The sequence below is a fragment of the Botrytis sinoallii genome (assembly GCF_014898435.1).
Source record: "Botrytis sinoallii strain Bc 23 chromosome Unknown BSIN_029, whole genome shotgun sequence".
Classification (NCBI taxonomy): Eukaryota; Fungi; Ascomycota; class Leotiomycetes; order Helotiales; family Sclerotiniaceae; genus Botrytis; species Botrytis sinoallii.
The window spans coordinates 115,178-133,265 of record NW_024066056.1 but is presented as its reverse complement, the minus strand read 5'-3'; the positions used below and the strand labels follow the sequence as shown (position 1 = coordinate 133,265).

The window sequence follows — 18,088 nt, the reverse complement described above, 5'->3', positions numbered from 1 at the left end:
TCGTGTCGGTTAATGACCCCTGATATTCGTAACCTGATATTCGTAAACAATATTCTTGAATGTGATGAGCAATACAGCCACAAACAGGTCGATACAGCTGAATCATACAGGTGCATACTATGAGCGCCACCATGGATTTTCTCTTGTCGACGTAACTTAAGTATGCATTGCTACAAATCGGGACAATGTTAAGTGCACTTATCATGGTTGTGCTATGAATACAACCGAAAAAAACTACATGGATATGGCTCACTGAGCGTTTCTGCTATAAAGTAGTATTTCAGTTTGAGTTTCTTGGAGTCTCAACTAAATCTCTCCAGCGTTGAAGCTTTTCTCTCATCGTTGGTACCAGCTATCACTCAGAATGGATACTCCAATGACCAATACCTCTTCCTTCACCCCCGCCTATACGGTGTCATCTCCTCACCTTTATCCTCGCCCGCCTATGTCCTCTCACATCTCAGACTTCCACCTTACCCTCCTACTTCCCGTTTTAACATACTGGCTCACTGCTCTCTTCTGGTCTATCATCTCATATTATGATATCTGGTCTAGCTACCGCATTCATACACCAGCCGAAATCGAAAGTCGCAATCGTGTCACAATCCCCCAAGTCCTGCGCTCTATTCTCGGACAGCAGCTATTCCAGACGGCATGGGGATTATTCTTAGGCTATTGTGTTCTTGGAACTCAAGAGATGGTAGGGTCAGAGGATTATGATATTGCTATGTGGGCGGAGAGGGTTGTGAAAGGATATTCCTGGATACAGTGGAGCTTGAGGATGAGCATGATGGGCTTGGGATTAGATCTTGCGAACTCCAAAGGGTCTTTGCATCTTCCGGTCCGTGTTAATATCAATACGTCTGTAAGTTAATTGATCTGAATTTATCATCTCGACAATGGCTGATGTGTGCAAAGGATGGAGGAATTATTGCGTGGGAGATGGTAGTCGCGCAAGTGATATATTGGCTTCTTGCACCTGCAGCTCGATTCGCGATTTGCATATTCGTTAGCGACGCATGGCAATATTTTGGACATCGTGCCTTTCATGAAAATAGATGGCCTATACCGTATGTATCATAATGTTGTCTCTAAAAAATCTTTATCAAATTGCTAACCTATTCCGGCTCATCAGGAAATATTCACTCCCTACACCACCGCGTCAACGCACCTTACGCATTCGCTGCATTTTACAATACTCTTACCGAATCATTTATCATGGATACCTGTGGAGTCAGCGTTGCGTTTTACTTTTCCGGACTTCACCTGCGTGAAGCTTTGGTCTTTTCTATCGTCAGCGTGTTGAAAGGCGTCGATGATCACTGTGGATACAGACTCCCATGGAATCCCATCCAATGGTTGGGCGAACAAGATACTTCGTTTCATGATATACATCACCAGACTTGGGGTGCTACCGTAAGTTGCTGATTGTCCCCTGTAACTCCTTTGATGATGAACCGGGCTTAGACTTGGAAAATTAAAACTGACTATTGGTTCAATGAATAGACAAATTACTCGCAGGTTTACACAACATTCTGGGATCATGTTTTGGGAACGATATCTAGAAAGACTCCGGAGGAGATAGAGGAGCTTTACAAGAAGGGAAGAGAGAATGCGGAAAAGGCTAAGAAAGCTAATTGATTTTTACGAATAGAGAAGAATGGTGCGGGACGGGTTTAGAAAGCCGATTATGGTGAGATGGTACTTGAGGATTGAAGATTGAGGATTGAGGACGAAAAAAGTTGATGGCATGCAAACAAAGTCGATGGATGTTTGAGTAGGGTATTTTCCTTGTGTCTAATTTATGGTGATGTTTTATATTTCAAGATTTTTTGTACTAAATATGGGTCATGGAATACCCCTCTCTCGTATTGTTCAGCTTAGTCTGTCAAAAGCAGAATAAGGTCTTATTAATCATACTACTCCAATCTTGATTTCTCTCCAAGATATCGTCATAATATTTGGTTCGGTCGTTCAAATGCTTGTTCTTATCTTATGTGCGCAGTACGTGTTACATTGACTTGTAGCTGAAGTCGGATTTTGAAACTACTGGTATGTAATAAATCTCTCAGTGCTAAACCAAGAAAATGACGTATTGCGAAGAAAATATTATTGGGAATGAGTAAGGATTAATGAAACATGGCGTTGCCACATTCCCATTTGTGTTCAAATGGATTTTATATAAAATTAAGGGTAAATTTCACAAGTACACATGTTTTACCTGTCTCACTCCGTAACCTGTAGTATACTCGCACAAGTACCGACAGTGTGGATGTGAAGTACAACATTGCTTACACAACAGACGTATTTTTAATTAGATGACAAAATTACATTTAAAACTTTTGGTGTTTCTCGCACAGAGCTAGAGATTCAAAGAAAACTTAGATACATGTATGCAACGAACAACGAAAACAAGCGACAGAGAGATGCGTATTGTATATAGATCGGGCTGGAGAGAAAAAGTAGGAAATTTCCATTTAATAAGCAAGTTTTTTGACACATAGATAATGCCAAATATTTACCGAAGAGAGTGGTTTTATCTTCAGTCTATGCCAGGCTCACAGTTCTAACTTTCTACTCTTCTCGAAATAGATAGCCTCCAGTGAAAAACAGCTGTTGTATAATTAGCGAGATTCTCTGAAACGATTGAGAAGAAATATACTTACACATGGAATCGCACCAGTTAGTGAGAAAATGCCCATGGCTAAAGTCATAGCCTTCCAGCCAAATTGTGTAATCAACGCACCAGCGAATACTGGACCAAATATGGTAGCGGCTGCCATGGAGCAATTGAAAAGAGCATATGCCTGAGCATAAGCTCCGCCAGGACCAAATTTTCCTGGATTGGCGATCTCGATTTCTCCAACTACTAGAGACAAATCTGCGGCAACAGGTGCTACGATAAGAATAAGAGTACAACCTAGAGATCCAGATTTAGTAAGCGAACACAAATCATTGTGAGAAGAGAGGAGTTGAATAATTCATACCGCAGATAAATAATAAGACGCACAAAAGAATCTTTTGCTCATCTGTATCATTATCGACAAGTCGCAGAAGAATCAATGGCACTGCTGTGAGAGTACATCCAGCAACCGCGATCCAACGGGGACCTAGACGATCAGATAATGCACCGACCAGTGGACCTCCTAGTCCTGGGATAGCTATACACAAAAATATGAGACCAGCGGCAAGAGAACTCCAATGAAAGGTCTCTTTGACAAACAATGCGAGAACGCTGTCAAAAGTAGCGAGAATAGAAACGTTAACAAATATACCGTATATGGCGGCAACAACTCTCGGCGAACCGAGCAAGGTAATGACTGGTGGAAGACTCCAACCCTTAGATTCTTGCTTTCGGTTTTGTTTTCTGTTTGGGAGAAGAGCGCTGGATTCGTCATAGTTAGGTATCCCAAATCCAGGAGGGGTAGAATTCGCGGTGTTGGAAGACTGTTCCCAACTATCGATGCTCTCCGAAGTATTGCTTTGAACCTCATGTTCTGTGGTAGAGGTTTGAAAGGTTCCGTTGCGTTCAACTGTTGGCACTTTGACACTCTTGCCGAGGTATTTTTCGGCTGTCCGTTTCTCGATCATAAACATACGCAGTATGATGTCGATAACGATGAGTCCAGCAGCCATACCAAACACAGCCATATAGCCGGCCTTGTCATAAACAATGCCTCCAAGCAGAGGGCTTATTATGAGGCCAACGCTGGAACATGACAAAGCTGTGCCCATCCACTGTCCAATATTTTCACTTCCAACAGTGTCAACTAATAGAGCGAGTCCAACGGTGTACACGATCGCAGCCGAGAATCCTTGGAACATTCTGCTAACTACAAGAAGCCATGCCTTCTTTGCAAACCCAAATAGTAGAGTTGCAGCCGCGAGGATAAATAAACCAGCAAAGTAGGTAATAGATCTATCGGCAGTATGGTCCGCGAGCCATCCGCAAATTGGAGATCCGACTACAATAGCGGCACCAAAGACCGCGAATATGAATGATGTCCACCATTGCACTATCTTCAATCAGCGAATGATTAAGTCTCGAAGTTTTCTTACATACCATCTTCTTCCGGCACGCCCGATCGTTCTTGTAGACTGAATGGAAGAACGGGGACTACCTATTCATTGTCAGTACAACTTGGTATAGATTCGGCCACTCATCTTGTAGCATTATCTATATGAACGGTATGAACGATGAGACGGGGAGCTTACAACACCATAGAGGAAAGCATCCTAAGTCACGTTAGATATCAAAGACAGTACGGATCATCATTTGAAGCTTACTGTGAATATGGCACAGCACACTGTGGTAAGAATAAACCAGTCAGAGGATCGATATTCAAGAAGCCATGGAACCTTCTGAGGCTTTGAGCTTGCACTCTCGATATCGGCTGTCATCTTCAAAATTTTCCGGTTGTTTGATAATTTGATTCAGTATGAACAGAGACAGAGACAAGTTTTCGAACTTCAAAGTTGGCATCAATTTTTTCACAAGTAGAAATAGACACGTATGCACCAAACTTACATCATCTTCTCTACTCCCAAACAGATCATATTTAATTGTCAGGCCAATCATCTTGATGGCAGGCTCACGCCGAGGCTTCTGCCACTTAGCCCCCCCTCCATTGTACTTTTTCAGCTTGCCCACTACTTCGGGTTGATGATTTAACGAAGTATATTATAATGAGACACTTGTCATCACTAAGCGTTATCTAGTACAACCCTCTGGTTCATTCGTATGGTCGGCGATAAAACCTATGGCTTGGTTGATGAATGATCGGCGGCTTCGCTGGGTTAAATGCAGGCGAGATTTTCTGGGACTCGCATACGATGCAGCTCACAACACCAAATGAATACAGCAAGTACAACAGAAAGGGCCGATGTGCTACCATACTAGCTTTGTACAACCAGTCGAGTGGTGTACATGAGCCGCTTGGCACAAGTGACTAATGTGGGAACGCCGACATATTTGATATACCATTTAGAGTATCGATACAGTATCACCGTTTCTTGCTACCTATATACACAATCACAATTCCACGATTGTCGAGTATCGACCGTGAACATTACCTAAACTGAATAACACAAGTCATTGAGATGGGGGAACCAACGATCAACTCTGAAATCACTTTCAAAGGATGGATGGGGCTTGACAAGAACGCTTTAACCGATGGGTTGAAGTTAGCTCCATTCGAGCCTAAGAAATGGGAAGAGACCGACATAGATGTCAAGATTACTCACTGCGGTCTCTGCGCAAGTGATTTGCATACTTTGCGAAGTGGATGGGTAAGAAATTCTATACCTTGTTTGATCTAGTCTGATATTTTCTCGAGTAGTGGCCTACCAATTATCCTTGTTGTGCCGGCCATGAAATTGTTGGGGAAGTAACTCGTGTCGGGAAAGAAGTTGAGCGAAATATTACGTTGGTACATCCTATAAGCACGTGAAACTACATCCATCTGACAGAGAACAGTATTGGTGATAGAGTGGGAATTGGCCCCATCATTTACGTTTGCGCCCAAAAAGATTGTACGGAGTGCAGCTCAGGTATGCCAAACTACTGTCCACGGAAAGTTGCTGCATATGAAGGTTTTCTCCCCGATGGTAGCAAGACTTTCGGTGGTTTTGCAAATTATTGTAGAGTTCCGGGCATTGCCGCCATTCGTATTCCTCCAGCGCTAAGTAGCGCTGTGGCAGCTCCATTGCTCTGCGCCGGTAGTACCACGTTCGGTCCACTAGTGGAACGTCAAGGAAAAGGAAAGCGAGTGGGGATAATTGGTGTTGGAGGTTTGGGTCATTTTGCTGTCATGTTCGCAAGGGCATTGGAATTTGAGCATATTGTTGCGATTTCACGACGAGAGAGCAAACGCGATGATGCCACCAAGCTGGGTGCACATAACTACATAGCTACCGAAGACGAGAAGGATTGGGCAGAGAAGTATGCAAAGTCACTTGATGTGATTGTCTGTACAGTATCATCCGCTGAGATGCCACTGAACAAATATCTGGGGCTGCTCAGGACGGGAGGACATTTCTGTCAAGTAGGTTTGCCAGACGACTCCCTGCCGGCGTTTGACATATTTGGACTGGTCGAACGAAAGATCTCGATTCATTTCAATGATATACTCTCAATCAAGGGAACAGAAGACTTGTTAGAGTTTGTATTGAGAAAAAACCTTCAGCCATTGGTTGAAGAACGAAAAATGAGCGATATAAACAACGTTTTGAAGGAGATGGAAGCTGGAAAAGCGAGGTATCGATATGTATTGGTGAATAATGATTGAGCCAACTCAAAAGGCAGGCTCGGTTAGATGGAACATCTTTCAGAATAATTCAAAAATTCAGGTCAATTGGACATTTAGAAAAGTTTCAATACGTGAAAAACGATCACTAGTAGGCGTGAAGTTGTAGTACAAGCTTCACCGCCTTGTTCTGCCACTCAATCAAGGCAAATCACGTGAATGTATCAAAATCTCCCTAAGATCGCAAACCACTACTTTCAAAAAAAATTCGGATCGATTGATAACACTTCAGAACTTCTCCAGCCCACTTAAATCAAGCCAAGGGAAAAGAAAAGAAAATGTTGATGGCCGTCACTATGATCATTGAAACAAACAAAGCCTAATTCCTTGCCTGAGCTCCCAGTCCCTCAGCAGCTTCTTTGCACTTAATCAGAGCACCCGCAACAACAGCTCTCACGTTCCCCTGTTCAAGCGCTAGTACACCCCTAATCGTTGAGCCACCTGGAGTGGTAATATTCTCCTTCACAGAAGCTGGATGTTCTCCCGCCAACACCAACGCTGCACATCCTTTCATGGACTGTGCTGCCATGAGCGTAGCATCCTTTCTCGTCAGACCGAGTGTGACAGCGCCATCAATCAATGCGTCGAGAATAATTGCAAAAAATGCAGGAGTCGATGCACCCAATGCTGTACAGGTATCGAAATTAGCAGCAGAGATATGTTTAACCTTGCCAATTGATTCGAATAGCCAATCGATTGCAAGTAGATGGCTAGCTGAAGTTGCCTCCGGAGTTTCGATGACGGTGATGGACTCGCGGACAAAGGAGGCAGTATTTGGCATTGCCCGAGCAATTGTAGCAGGATAATAACTCTTACCCCCTACAGATTGGAGTACGGAATCGATATCCGGAATCGTCACACCCGCAAGTAGGCTAACGAGGACTTTGCCCTGTAATTGTGATCGGATAATGGTGGTGGCCAGACAACTTCGTAAGTCTCCGGGTTGGCAAGCTAATACTATCACATCGGCCTCGTGAAGAGGAGCGCGCTGGTCGCCATAGTAGATGGCTACCTCTGTGTCGTAAGCTGCAAGGGAGAGTTTCAATCGTGCAGCAGAAGCAGCAGTGCGGACACAAGCCATGAATTTATTTGGTACATGGGGCTGGTTTGATACCGGACAAGCTGAGTTGGCTTTCTTGCTCTCTTCAATGTGCGTTAGTATCCCGCATAATAGAGCAGTTCCGAGGCTTCCTAAAAGAAGTTAACTCTCGATTTTAAATCTCAACGCCGGTGGCTTTTTTAGAGGAGATCTGTACCACATCCTAGGATTGCTAGTGTTATCGATGCACCAGTCTCATTTGGAGGAGTCTCATTCGGGATTTTCTGTGATTCGGACATTTCTGAAGAATATTTTCAGAACCCAAAGAATTGATCAAGGTGCTCCCGTGTAAATTCGGAAATCTCGTTCCTAAATACCTTTATTGTGCTTCGTATCCCATTAAATTTAACCTTGTAGTTCATGTACCAGTCACTCAATTGGTAAAAATCCTTGGACTCAAGCAGAGAATTGAGCATTTTGTTAGTCTTAAGTTGCTAGTTGTACGAGAAGAATATGTGACAATGATACCACAACTGCAGACAGTGATGGGATACTTCTGCAAACCTCCCTGTTCTACATATTGTTTTGGCTCTAATACCGGATGCTGTGCAAGTGCTCCGTCGTTGCCAATTTACAATATGGCTTTTATCCGCAGAAATTCGGGCTGGTATGTAGTACAAAGGGTAATGGTGCAGCCGAAAGCCGAATGTGGCATGTAGTACACAAGGTGGCTGGCTACCCGTATCACGATATCTCTCCGCGTTACCGAAAAGCCTCGATTTTAATTCCCTACAATTTCACAAATTTGGAAGCGGAGCATTGTGCTTGTTCCACACGCCTTGTTCGACTTGAACATGTCCCGGCAGTAATCTATAATATATGACAGCAACGCGGAAGCAATAGTGGCTTGTACCCTTGTGTAGATCAAACGCCTTCGAGTCTAGCACTTTTCAACCCGAAGCTAGGAATCTTTGCGCGTTCCTAGCATTACTCAAATATTTTAATGAATCAATTAGTTTGGATATAGGGATTCTAAAAATAAAGCATCTCTCAAGGAATCACTGTCTCCTCATTATTTATCTACCAATTACACGAACATTTACATATGAATTCACAAGCCCCCCGCATCAGAATACAAAAATTGCATACGCCGATAAGCTATGGATTGACGGGCTCACCCATCCTTCCAAGTTCGATCCACAGTACCTCGATCTATCTATCATTAGCTGGGTCCGCGTCGAGTCGGCGCTGTTGTGACGTAACTCTTCTATCCTACCATAGTAATATATACCCCGGTACATGGAACACGATGCATCGATGCATTCCGGAAAGCAGAAAAACTCGAGGGAATATCGGGAAATAGACAGACAGACGGGAGCTAGTAAACTAGCAACCTAGCTAGCTCGCCAAAATGACACATACATACATAGATACATACGCAGCTCTAGAATTTTACACATGCACATGCATAAGCACAAGCGAAGAAACCACCACAACAACCATCCACACCTCAATCGATCTCATTCCCGTTCCTAAACCCAACCCTTCACCAGTCTCAGATCGACGGGTTCTCCCGCTACACAGCTATCCTGTATCTAGGTACTCAGACATGCGAACCCATATCCAAATCCAATTTAAACCTTCCATTCCGTGAAACGAGGGGCTTATCAACCCCCTAAGTACACCCATCCACCCACCCCCTCATCCACTCACCACTGCAGCTACAATCAAAAAGAGGATAAACACATAGCAAATTGCCGATCCATCCATACATCCACTCACTCACCAGCGTACAAATGAGCAAATAATATCCAAAGCCGTGCATAACTTTAAAAAAACCCCTAATCTATACATTTTTCGCCGTGTCGCGGGATACATTCATATGAATCACCTACCTACCTAGTCACCTAAACACCCAGCTAGTTACCAAAACTTCGCAGCCGTGGAACGATATCACATATCCCAGGAGGTAATTAATTAGATTAAACACTAAACACTAATCCCCACCTACCTACCCATTCAAGAATTCTCCATACCTACCCCGTAAAAACGTCACGCAAATAATCAAAAACAATCGAAAAATCCCGTGCTATTTTTCATATCGCTATACAAATAAAAATACAAAGACAAATAAAAAGTATATTCTGAAACACCGCGAGTAACCATGCAGGAAGCAGGATACAAAGCAAGAGAAAGAAAGCAGAAGTGCCGTTGTTAGATGAATCGGAAAGAAAGAAACAATTCGGTCATCAGTATATTTTCTTCGTGCAAGACTCGGGATGATAATGCGTATGTTGTATGTGTATGTGTATGTGTATGTGTATGTGTATGTGTAAGTAGGTAGGTATCAGCTGTATCTCACCAAGCCATCTATGATTCCCATTCCCGCCGAGGATGGACGTCCTTCTCTACTACACTTGTAAACTCTACTATATATGTATCGAATGCCACAAAACCCATTCTATTCCACGAGAAAAGAAGAAGAAGAAGAAGAAGAAGTAGAAGAAGAAAAAAGAAAAATCGAATCGCGCACCTCCTCTCAACCTTGTGATTCTCTCATCCCATCACAGTCATACACGCAATCGCAAATCCACACGTGAGAAGATCAGCGCCACCCAAATCCTCACGAAATGTCCGATCCAACGAGTGGGCAACCGCAAGCGTGTTTCTTTCCCATCCTCGATTTGACGCTCGATCCATCCGCAGAGAGATACTGGCAAGCGGTCGAGGTTCTCGTTCCGAATATCGCTCACTTGGATCGATTTTGTAAAGAACATCAAGTGGCTCCGTTGACCTTTTTCAAGTGTGCGTGGGCGCTTGTACTTCAATGCTATACTGGGAGTAGCTCTGCGGTTTTTGGTCACTTGAAACCGACGATAACAGAATCAGGTGTGAATCTGGAGTCAATCTATGAAATTGGTAACATTAGCAATTTTCATGTTGAGCTTGAGGGGGCGGGTTGTATTATTGAGATTCTACGAGCCATTCAAGCAGTTCACTCGGAAAATGGAGATGCTCAATGTACACCTCTATCTGACGGTAACCAAAGTGCAAGCACAGGCCTTTATAATACTGCTTTGGAGCTCGAAGAATCGAAAACTTCGGCAAAGTTCAATTCTGTTCCAAAGAACCGGATATCACCAGACAGCCATGTAAGTACACAAAGACATGCAACTAGATTTAATAGCTAATTCAAGATGCAGATTGAGATACTACTCGATGTAAAGCTCGATAGTAGTACTGCCACCGGGCATATATATCTACAGCATCTCCCAGCAAAATTATCCACCGTTGCAGCAACTAATGTGGCCCATACCTGTGCGAAAACGATTCAATGTATGCTGAGCGACCCATTCCAATCAATAAAGAGTATCGATCTTCTTACGAAACGAGACTTGGAACAACTGCGAGGATGGGAACCTCAGTTTCCCGAGAGAGTGGATGCATGTGTACATGATCTTGTCCTGCGACACGTAATATCAACGCCAAATGCTCCTGCAATATGTTCTTGGGATAGACAATTGACCTACGACGAATTAGAGAAAGCAACGTCTATTTTGGCATGTCATTTGATTGATCATGGTGTTGGGCCAGAGGTTCTGGTGCCAATTTGCTTCGAAAAGTCTGTTTATGCAATATTGACCATGCTTGCAATTTTGAGGGTTGGTGGAGCATTTGTTCCATTAGATCCATCCCAGCCTAGAGAGCGACATGAAGCCATTATGAAGAAAGCGAACGCAAAGATGGTCATTTCATCGCCGCAAACCGAGCATAAATTCAGCGGGATCGCAATAAAAAATATAAGCGTCTCAGAAGGTCTGATGGCAACACTACATGTATCTCTTAAAGATCGCTTGCCAATAAAGGTCAAAACATACAGCACAGCTTTTGTCCTGTTTACTTCCGGAAGCACGGGCGAGCCCAAAGGAATCGTTCAAGAACATGGCTCCGTCTGCACAGCTTCGCTTTTTCACGGTAAAGCTTTTGGGTGGAACTCCAAGTCTCGTGTATTCCAATATGCTGCATATACCTTCGACGTAAGCATGATGGATATCTTCACTACACTCATGTTCGGAGGATGTGTATGCAGTCCTTCTGAAGATGACCGCCAAAACAATATCGTCGGTATCATGAATACTATGCAGGTAAATTGGGTGCTCTTTACTCCGTCTTTAGCAAATCTGATCTCTCCTGAAGATGTGCCATGTCTTGAAATTATGGCACTTGGTGGCGAGGCAGTAACACAGGAGAACATAAGCAGATGGTCCAATGACGTAGCTCTTTATAATTGTTATGGGTGTGCAGAAGCTTCCCCCACAGCATTTATTCAACTGCGTTCAAACAATAGAGGCTCGAATCTTGGAAAACCGTTTGGGCAGGCATTGTATTGGCTGGTAGATCCAAAGGATCACAACCGCATAGTTCCAATTGGTGCGGTGGGAGAATTGCTTGTTGAAGGACCCACTCTCGCTCGCGGTTATATCGGTGACATGGACAAAACAAAAGCTGCATTTATCAAAGATCCAAAGTGGCCATTAGAACTTATAGGGACGAGGGCCCGACGTTTCTACAAGACGGGAGATCTTGTACGGTACACTTCCGACGGATCTCTAGATTGGGTTGGGAGAAAAGACTTCCAAGTGAAAGTTCGAGGACAACGAGTTGAACTTTCAGAGGTTGAATACAACATCTCAGCATATCCCAACGTTGCTCTAGCTATGGCCACAAGTCCTAAGATTGGAGCTTTCGCAAAATCTCTTGTGGCAATAATTCAAATCGATACGAGTCTGGAGCCGACTTCGGCCACGAGTGTTCTCTCCTCGGTTAGCAACCACCGGTTGTCTGCAGCGGGTTTCAGCATTGTCGACCTTGATCAATTTTTGAGGAATAAATTACCGAATTACATGGTGCCAAGTCATTGGTTTGCTGTTGAAAAAGTACCGCTTTCTGTTTCAGGAAAGATTGATCGAAAGTCAGTAGAACATTGGCTGTCACAACTGAATCGTGATTCTGCAAATCCAATACTTACCAATGGCCTTTCCAACGGTCATACCAATGGGGTGGCCAATGGAGAAACTAATGGCACTGCTAACGGTTCCATCAATGGCCATAACAACGGCCAGAACGGCACTTCCTTATCTAAAGAAAACATAGTCGGTTTCAAGATTTCCAAAAAACTCGCCTCGCTCGTCTACCACACTGACAGCCCAACCAAATCAAAGCTGATAGACCAGGACATTACTTTCGCAACAATTGGGCTTGATTCTATTCAAGTCATTAGTTTGTTGATGTTTGTCAAGCAAGAATTTGCAGTCAAGCTTCACATTAGCGTGTTACTGCATCCAAATGCAACAATTCGTAGTGTTACGCAACATATTGAGGACCTCAGAACTGTGGGCGTTAGTCAAAGTATCGAAAATTCTGTTGATTTAAGAACAGAATTTCAGATGTATAAACGGCAGATGGATACAAATCGGTGGGGAAGAGATCCATCGGTACAAAACGTTTTCTTGACGGGGGGAACAGGATTCCTCGGATCTGAAATGCTGCACCAGCTCTGCACTCGCAAGGATATCAAGAAAATAATGGTACACGTTCGTGCGAAAAACTTAAAGGATGGCCTGCAACGGATTAGAAAGGCAGCAATGCAAGCAGAATGGTGGTCAGATTCGTATCTCGAGAAAATAGAAGCATGGCCTGGAGATCTTGGAAAACGTCGCTTAGGTTTGAACTCGGACCAATGGGACTGCCTAACCGGAAAGTCAGATATCTCTCGACAAGTACATGGCATCATCCACTGTGGTGCCAAAGTGCACTGGAACTGCGACTTTTCGTCTTTGAAGGCAGCGAATATTGACTCAACTTGGATCCTCTTGAATATTATGAACGAAACACCATCCATCTTGAAGTTCGTATTTATATCCGGAGGATTCAATGGGCCATCGTTGGCAGAGAAGTATCTTTACATGGACGATGACCACATCAATGACATCCTCCCTACTGAATACGCAAAAACAAAATTCATCTCACAGCGCCTCGTTCAAGAGTACTCACAGACCAGTATTCAGAATCGCAGTCGGGTCTTTGTTGTAAAACCTAGTTACACCATTGGGACTCCCAAGCTGGGTATTGCCAATACCAGTGACTTTATCTGGAGACTTGTGGCAAGCTGCATAGAAATCGGGAGTTTCAATGAAGCAGACGCCGATTCCTGGCTTTTCATTTCTGATGTCGGTAACGTGGCCAAGATTGTATTAGATTGCTGTGATACAAAACAGAGCGCTTCTTCCGATCCGTACATTGGAATGAGTGATGGTCTACCCGTTCGTGAATTTTGGTCTGTTCTGGAAAGAAATTTTGGCTACAAAATCAAACCATTGAGACAGGCTAAATGGCTGGATGCTATTTACGCCGACATTGACTCTAAGCATGAAAGCCATCCCCTTTGGCCTTTAATCCACAATTTGGAGAAGGAACAAGGAAAATTAGGCATGCCTATGGATGAAATACCGCAGGACGTAAAACTCTTTACTCCCTCGAGGATTGAAGCTGCCATTCGTAAGAATGTTGAATATTTGCGCGAGGTTGGCTTTCTACCAAAAACACATAAGTATTGATCTTGTCTATAAAATAGAGTTTAATAGTAATAATATATCACATCGAAGCTCAATTTGTGCCAGAACTCATTTCACTGCAAAATTAGTTGCGTACCTCCACACTCTGCCTCCATTCCTACACTCTCATACATTCTGTGCAAGTCCAGAATCTATCAACCGTTAGCGCTCAGTTTACCTACCTGTCTTCAGTGTTTTTCATCCGTCCTAGGGAAAGTGATGCGAAGAGACCTACCAACTTGTATTTCTGTCCTGTCATGCTGCTGTTTTTCGCAATATCCACGAACGCCTGAGCACAATCATCGATGTCCGTCTGTTTTTCAGATTTTTTAGTAGATTATTTTCTTGACCGATCATTCATCATACGGAAATTGGTGGAGAAGAAAAAGAAGGGAGAGTAAGGTAGAAATAAGAAAACACTTACCACCCGTTTCAGATATGCTTTATCCTTCAATTTCTCCTGATCTTCCTCCGAGTATGTCCTTCCCTGTGTAATTCTAGTGTCAGATTGATTGCGGTCGTCATTAGTCAAAGGTGACTCTTGTGATGACTCCCGCATCTAATGTCTCCCACAAGAATACTGCTTATGAATTGTGGTTCACGCCAAAAATACCCGCCTGGATTAGGAGAAACATAGAGGAAGATTATGACATACCCATTCTGTGAGTACCAAACCCGGCAATACGGCATTAACTCTTACTTTTGGCCCCTGGGTAGCTGCCAAGCATTTCATCAAATGTAGTTGTGCGGCTTTTGTCACGGAATATGGCATGCAACCTTTTGTGTAATCACATCAGCCTGGTCTCTAGAGATTCATATCCTACCTCTAGTTGATTACATGAGACGACGCAAAGAGACAAACTATGTTACTTACTGCCCCCAGCAATGACACCTGCAATACTGCTCGTCATGATGAATACTCCTCCCTCATCGTTCGCCTGAAAGGTAGACAACGCTTCTCTCAACAAGATAGACTGAGCCACCACATTCGTAGCATAGCATTTTTGCCAATCATCCGGGGTAGGAGCTGAGAGATCGGAGAAAGTTGAGAACCGTGTATAGCCCTTAGTTGTTAGAATCGCCCATCTGGATTGGTCAAGGTGGACGAAGAAGATTCATGCACTTAGGGCTAGTTTGGATGTACAAATCCGCACTGGATCCGCTGAATATTCCGCTCTTTTTGAAAACGGATTTTGAATTTATATTTGGATATCAAATTACGGATTCTATTAAATAATCCGTATTTCAATGAATTTAATATATTTCGAAATGGGAAGGAGATAGATCATTTTAAAATAATACTAAATAATCCGCGTTTTTCATTAAATTTGTATAGGAAAACAAGGGTGCGGATTGAAAATGAGAACTAGAAAAAGCAGTTCTCGTTTTCAATCTGACAAATAATCTGTGTTTTTATAGGCTCTTATAAGCCTTTCACTCTATATTCATATAATATTATAATAATATTAATGCTTCAAATATCTAAGTTTATAGGGTATCTTTATTTTTCTTCAAATCATCTCTGATTTCGATTTAGATTACTTTATATTTCTATTCCCTATATACTAGAATATATATAGCTTAGTTTAAAAGTAGATTCTTCAATATTCTTTTTATTATAATTTTAGATTCTATTAATAATTTAGATTGTAAACTACCTTTTTCTTATTTATAATGAACAACAATGAGATTGATAATTCTGAATAGTTTATTCCTATCTTGATTTATAATTTAACTACTATTATTAGCTCTTTTTATTATACTCCAATTTCGAAAAAAAGAATTGATACTTCTAGTGAATTTAAAATACAATTTCTTCTTAATTCTAAATACCCTCAATATTGTTAAGAACAACTGTATATATCTCTATACACTTTTCGATTTTTAATTGAGTTTTGTTATGAAAAAACAAAATTACAATATTCTCAATATACTTCAATTGATCAAAAACTATATATATTTCTTTATATTATAAGCTAGCGTGGAACTATATATAGTATAGCTAAAGCCTTTTCTTATTCTAAAAAAACAATCTATAGATACGAAAAACACTTTATATAAATCTACTTATTAATTTATTCTAATATACTTTAAAATGGTTTTATCAAGTTTTAGATACTATAATGATATTATATCTATTAATAATAAAGCTATCGGATCTAACTATATAATTCGCTTTTTCTCGAGTAGCAGAAGATGAAAAATATTGTATATATTTTGCGAATTGCCTAGAAGCTCTTGATGGTATCTTTATTCCAACAACAGTATCTTTCGAAAATCGATCTGCTTATTTCAATCGAAAAGGGTATATTGCATAAAATGTTTTTACAATAATTACTTTCAATTTACAATTCTGTTATATATTAGCTGGTTGGAAAGGTTTTGCAAATAATCAAAAGGTGCTTTTAGATACTTTGATTTCAAAAGGTTTACGAATTTCAGAAGATTATTATTATTTAGGTAATACAGAATATATAAATACTGAGTAGATTCTTACTCCATTCAAAAGGGTAAGATATTATCTACAAAAGTAATTGGGATCCAATAAAATATTCAAAACATTAGAAGAGCTTTTCAATCTTTGATATTCTTCTTTACGAAATAAGATTGAGAGAATTTTTGGAGTATTTAAAATGCGTTTTTCATTTCTAATATAACAACAAAAATACTTATATACAACTCAAATACATATAGTTTATGCTTTGTGCATTTTATATAACTTTATTCGATAAAATAGTTTCAAAGAAGATTTATTCGAAATTCAATTTGATTATATTATTGATTGTGTTCCAAGCACTATAGATAATATAATAATGAATTCAAACAGTAACAAATTAGATTCTATTTCGTTATAATCTATGGATTACTTTCAATAAGGAATTGCAGAGGCTATATGAAGAGATTATTGTAAGATGAAAAGAGTTCGAAAAGTGTAAGAGAAAGAAAAGCAATATTATATTAAAATAGAATTTGATAAGTACATATAATTAGAATAGAAAGTAATCATCAGGGTTTCTTCATTTACCATTATCTTCTGCTATAGCTTTTAATGTTTCTTCGAATTCTTTAAGGAATTGAGAGAGATCTTCTTTTCATTTTATATAATGGAGTAGATTCCAAGCTTGCTTATATCTTATTCTATCTTTAGAAATCCAAAATCCATATCTTTTTGGATTATAGCTTTTATTAGAAATCCATTATTCTTCAGATCCAAAAAGCTTGATATCATTTTTTCCCTTTAGCTTCAAAATATCAAAGCTCCAAAAAGCAAGATTTCTTTAAACAGTATGTTGTCAACAATTGAATATTTTATAAGGGAGTTTATTAAGATACAAATATACTTTATTAATATATTAATAATTTAATATAATAATAAGTAAGGGATAATAAATAAAAAATAACTAGGGAGAAATGGCTAGTGAGAAAAAATCAAAATAAACCTATCTAGACGAATCTTTCATTTATGAAAAATCCGAAGATTCTTTATCAATTTTTTCGTTTAGACTTTTTAAATTAATCATAAACTACTCTATACTAGCTTTCCAAGCTCTAATTCAAATCAAAATCCCAGAAAGTCCAACTGTCTAAACTTATATATTAGCATTTATAGAATCAATAAACATTATATCTTTATATTTGTTTTAATTCTTGATTGATATTCAAATCTTTCAAGTCAATCTTTTCAAGCTCTCTAACTTTATTGTTCTCTTTTTTATTATCAGATTCCTTCTCTTCCTTTTCCTTTTTCTTGTCAATATCGATTTTCCAATCTTCAAAATCTGTTTCGGAATTATTTGATTTAGATTCTGATATAGGGTTATCGTTGTTTTGAATAAGGTTTTTTGCCTTCAATGCTTTTCTAAATAAAGTTAATTAAAATCAGATTTTCATTTGGATCTATATATTGGGATTGTTGTATTTCGATATTCAATCGAGTTTGTGCAACCATTTCATTTTGTCTATTTTTCGATGCCTTTAAAAAATCAGAAGTTTTGTGAAGCATTTTTAAAGTATAGGAAATCTGATGCTTTTTCCTATCTTTCTCTTTTTCGATTTCTAGCTCTTTAGGTGTCATTCTTGCCTTTCGATTGTATACATTTCTAGCTTTTTATTTTTGCGAATATTCTTCT

General features: G+C 40.5%; 5 protein-coding genes across 5 annotated transcripts; 3 read left to right on the top strand and 2 right to left on the bottom strand.

The window, feature by feature from the left end:
• Positions 1 to 364: 364 nt before the first annotated feature.
• On the top strand, positions 365 to 1,641 carry EAF02_011016 (uncharacterized protein; the record flags this gene model as incomplete). Its single annotated transcript, XM_038907064.1, has 4 exons — positions 365 to 865; positions 919 to 1,039; positions 1,136 to 1,416; positions 1,507 to 1,641. The coding sequence occupies 4 exons, from the start codon at positions 365 to 367 to the stop codon at positions 1,639 to 1,641; spliced, it is 1,038 nt and encodes a 345-aa protein (XP_038753090.1).
• Positions 1,642 to 2,574: 933 nt separating this feature from the next.
• Positions 2,575 to 4,401, bottom strand: EAF02_011015 (uncharacterized protein; the record flags this gene model as incomplete). Its single annotated transcript, XM_038907063.1, has 6 exons — positions 2,575 to 2,613; positions 2,667 to 2,920; positions 2,988 to 4,016; positions 4,064 to 4,121; positions 4,216 to 4,236; positions 4,288 to 4,401. 6 exons carry the CDS (start codon positions 4,399 to 4,401, stop codon positions 2,575 to 2,577), a joined length of 1,515 nt encoding a protein of 504 aa, XP_038753089.1.
• A 699-nt stretch (positions 4,402 to 5,100) lies between these two features.
• On the top strand, positions 5,101 to 6,287 carry EAF02_011014 (uncharacterized protein; the record flags this gene model as incomplete). Its single annotated transcript, XM_038907062.1, has 3 exons — positions 5,101 to 5,289; positions 5,340 to 5,425; positions 5,477 to 6,287. 3 exons carry the CDS (start codon positions 5,101 to 5,103, stop codon positions 6,285 to 6,287), a joined length of 1,086 nt encoding a protein of 361 aa, XP_038753088.1.
• A 337-nt stretch (positions 6,288 to 6,624) lies between these two features.
• EAF02_011013 (uncharacterized protein) lies at positions 6,625 to 7,643 on the bottom strand (the record flags this gene model as incomplete). Its single annotated transcript, XM_038907061.1, has 2 exons — positions 6,625 to 7,496; positions 7,562 to 7,643. 2 exons carry the CDS (start codon positions 7,641 to 7,643, stop codon positions 6,625 to 6,627), a joined length of 954 nt encoding a protein of 317 aa, XP_038753087.1.
• Positions 7,644 to 9,860: 2,217 nt separating this feature from the next.
• EAF02_011012 (uncharacterized protein) lies at positions 9,861 to 14,010 on the top strand. The gene is made up of 2 exons (XM_038907060.1): positions 9,861 to 10,496; positions 10,548 to 14,010. Exons 1-2 carry the CDS (start codon positions 9,975 to 9,977, stop codon positions 13,959 to 13,961), a joined length of 3,936 nt encoding a protein of 1,311 aa, XP_038753086.1. The 5' UTR covers positions 9,861 to 9,974; the 3' UTR covers positions 13,962 to 14,010.
• Positions 14,011 to 18,088: the final 4,078 nt, after the last annotated feature.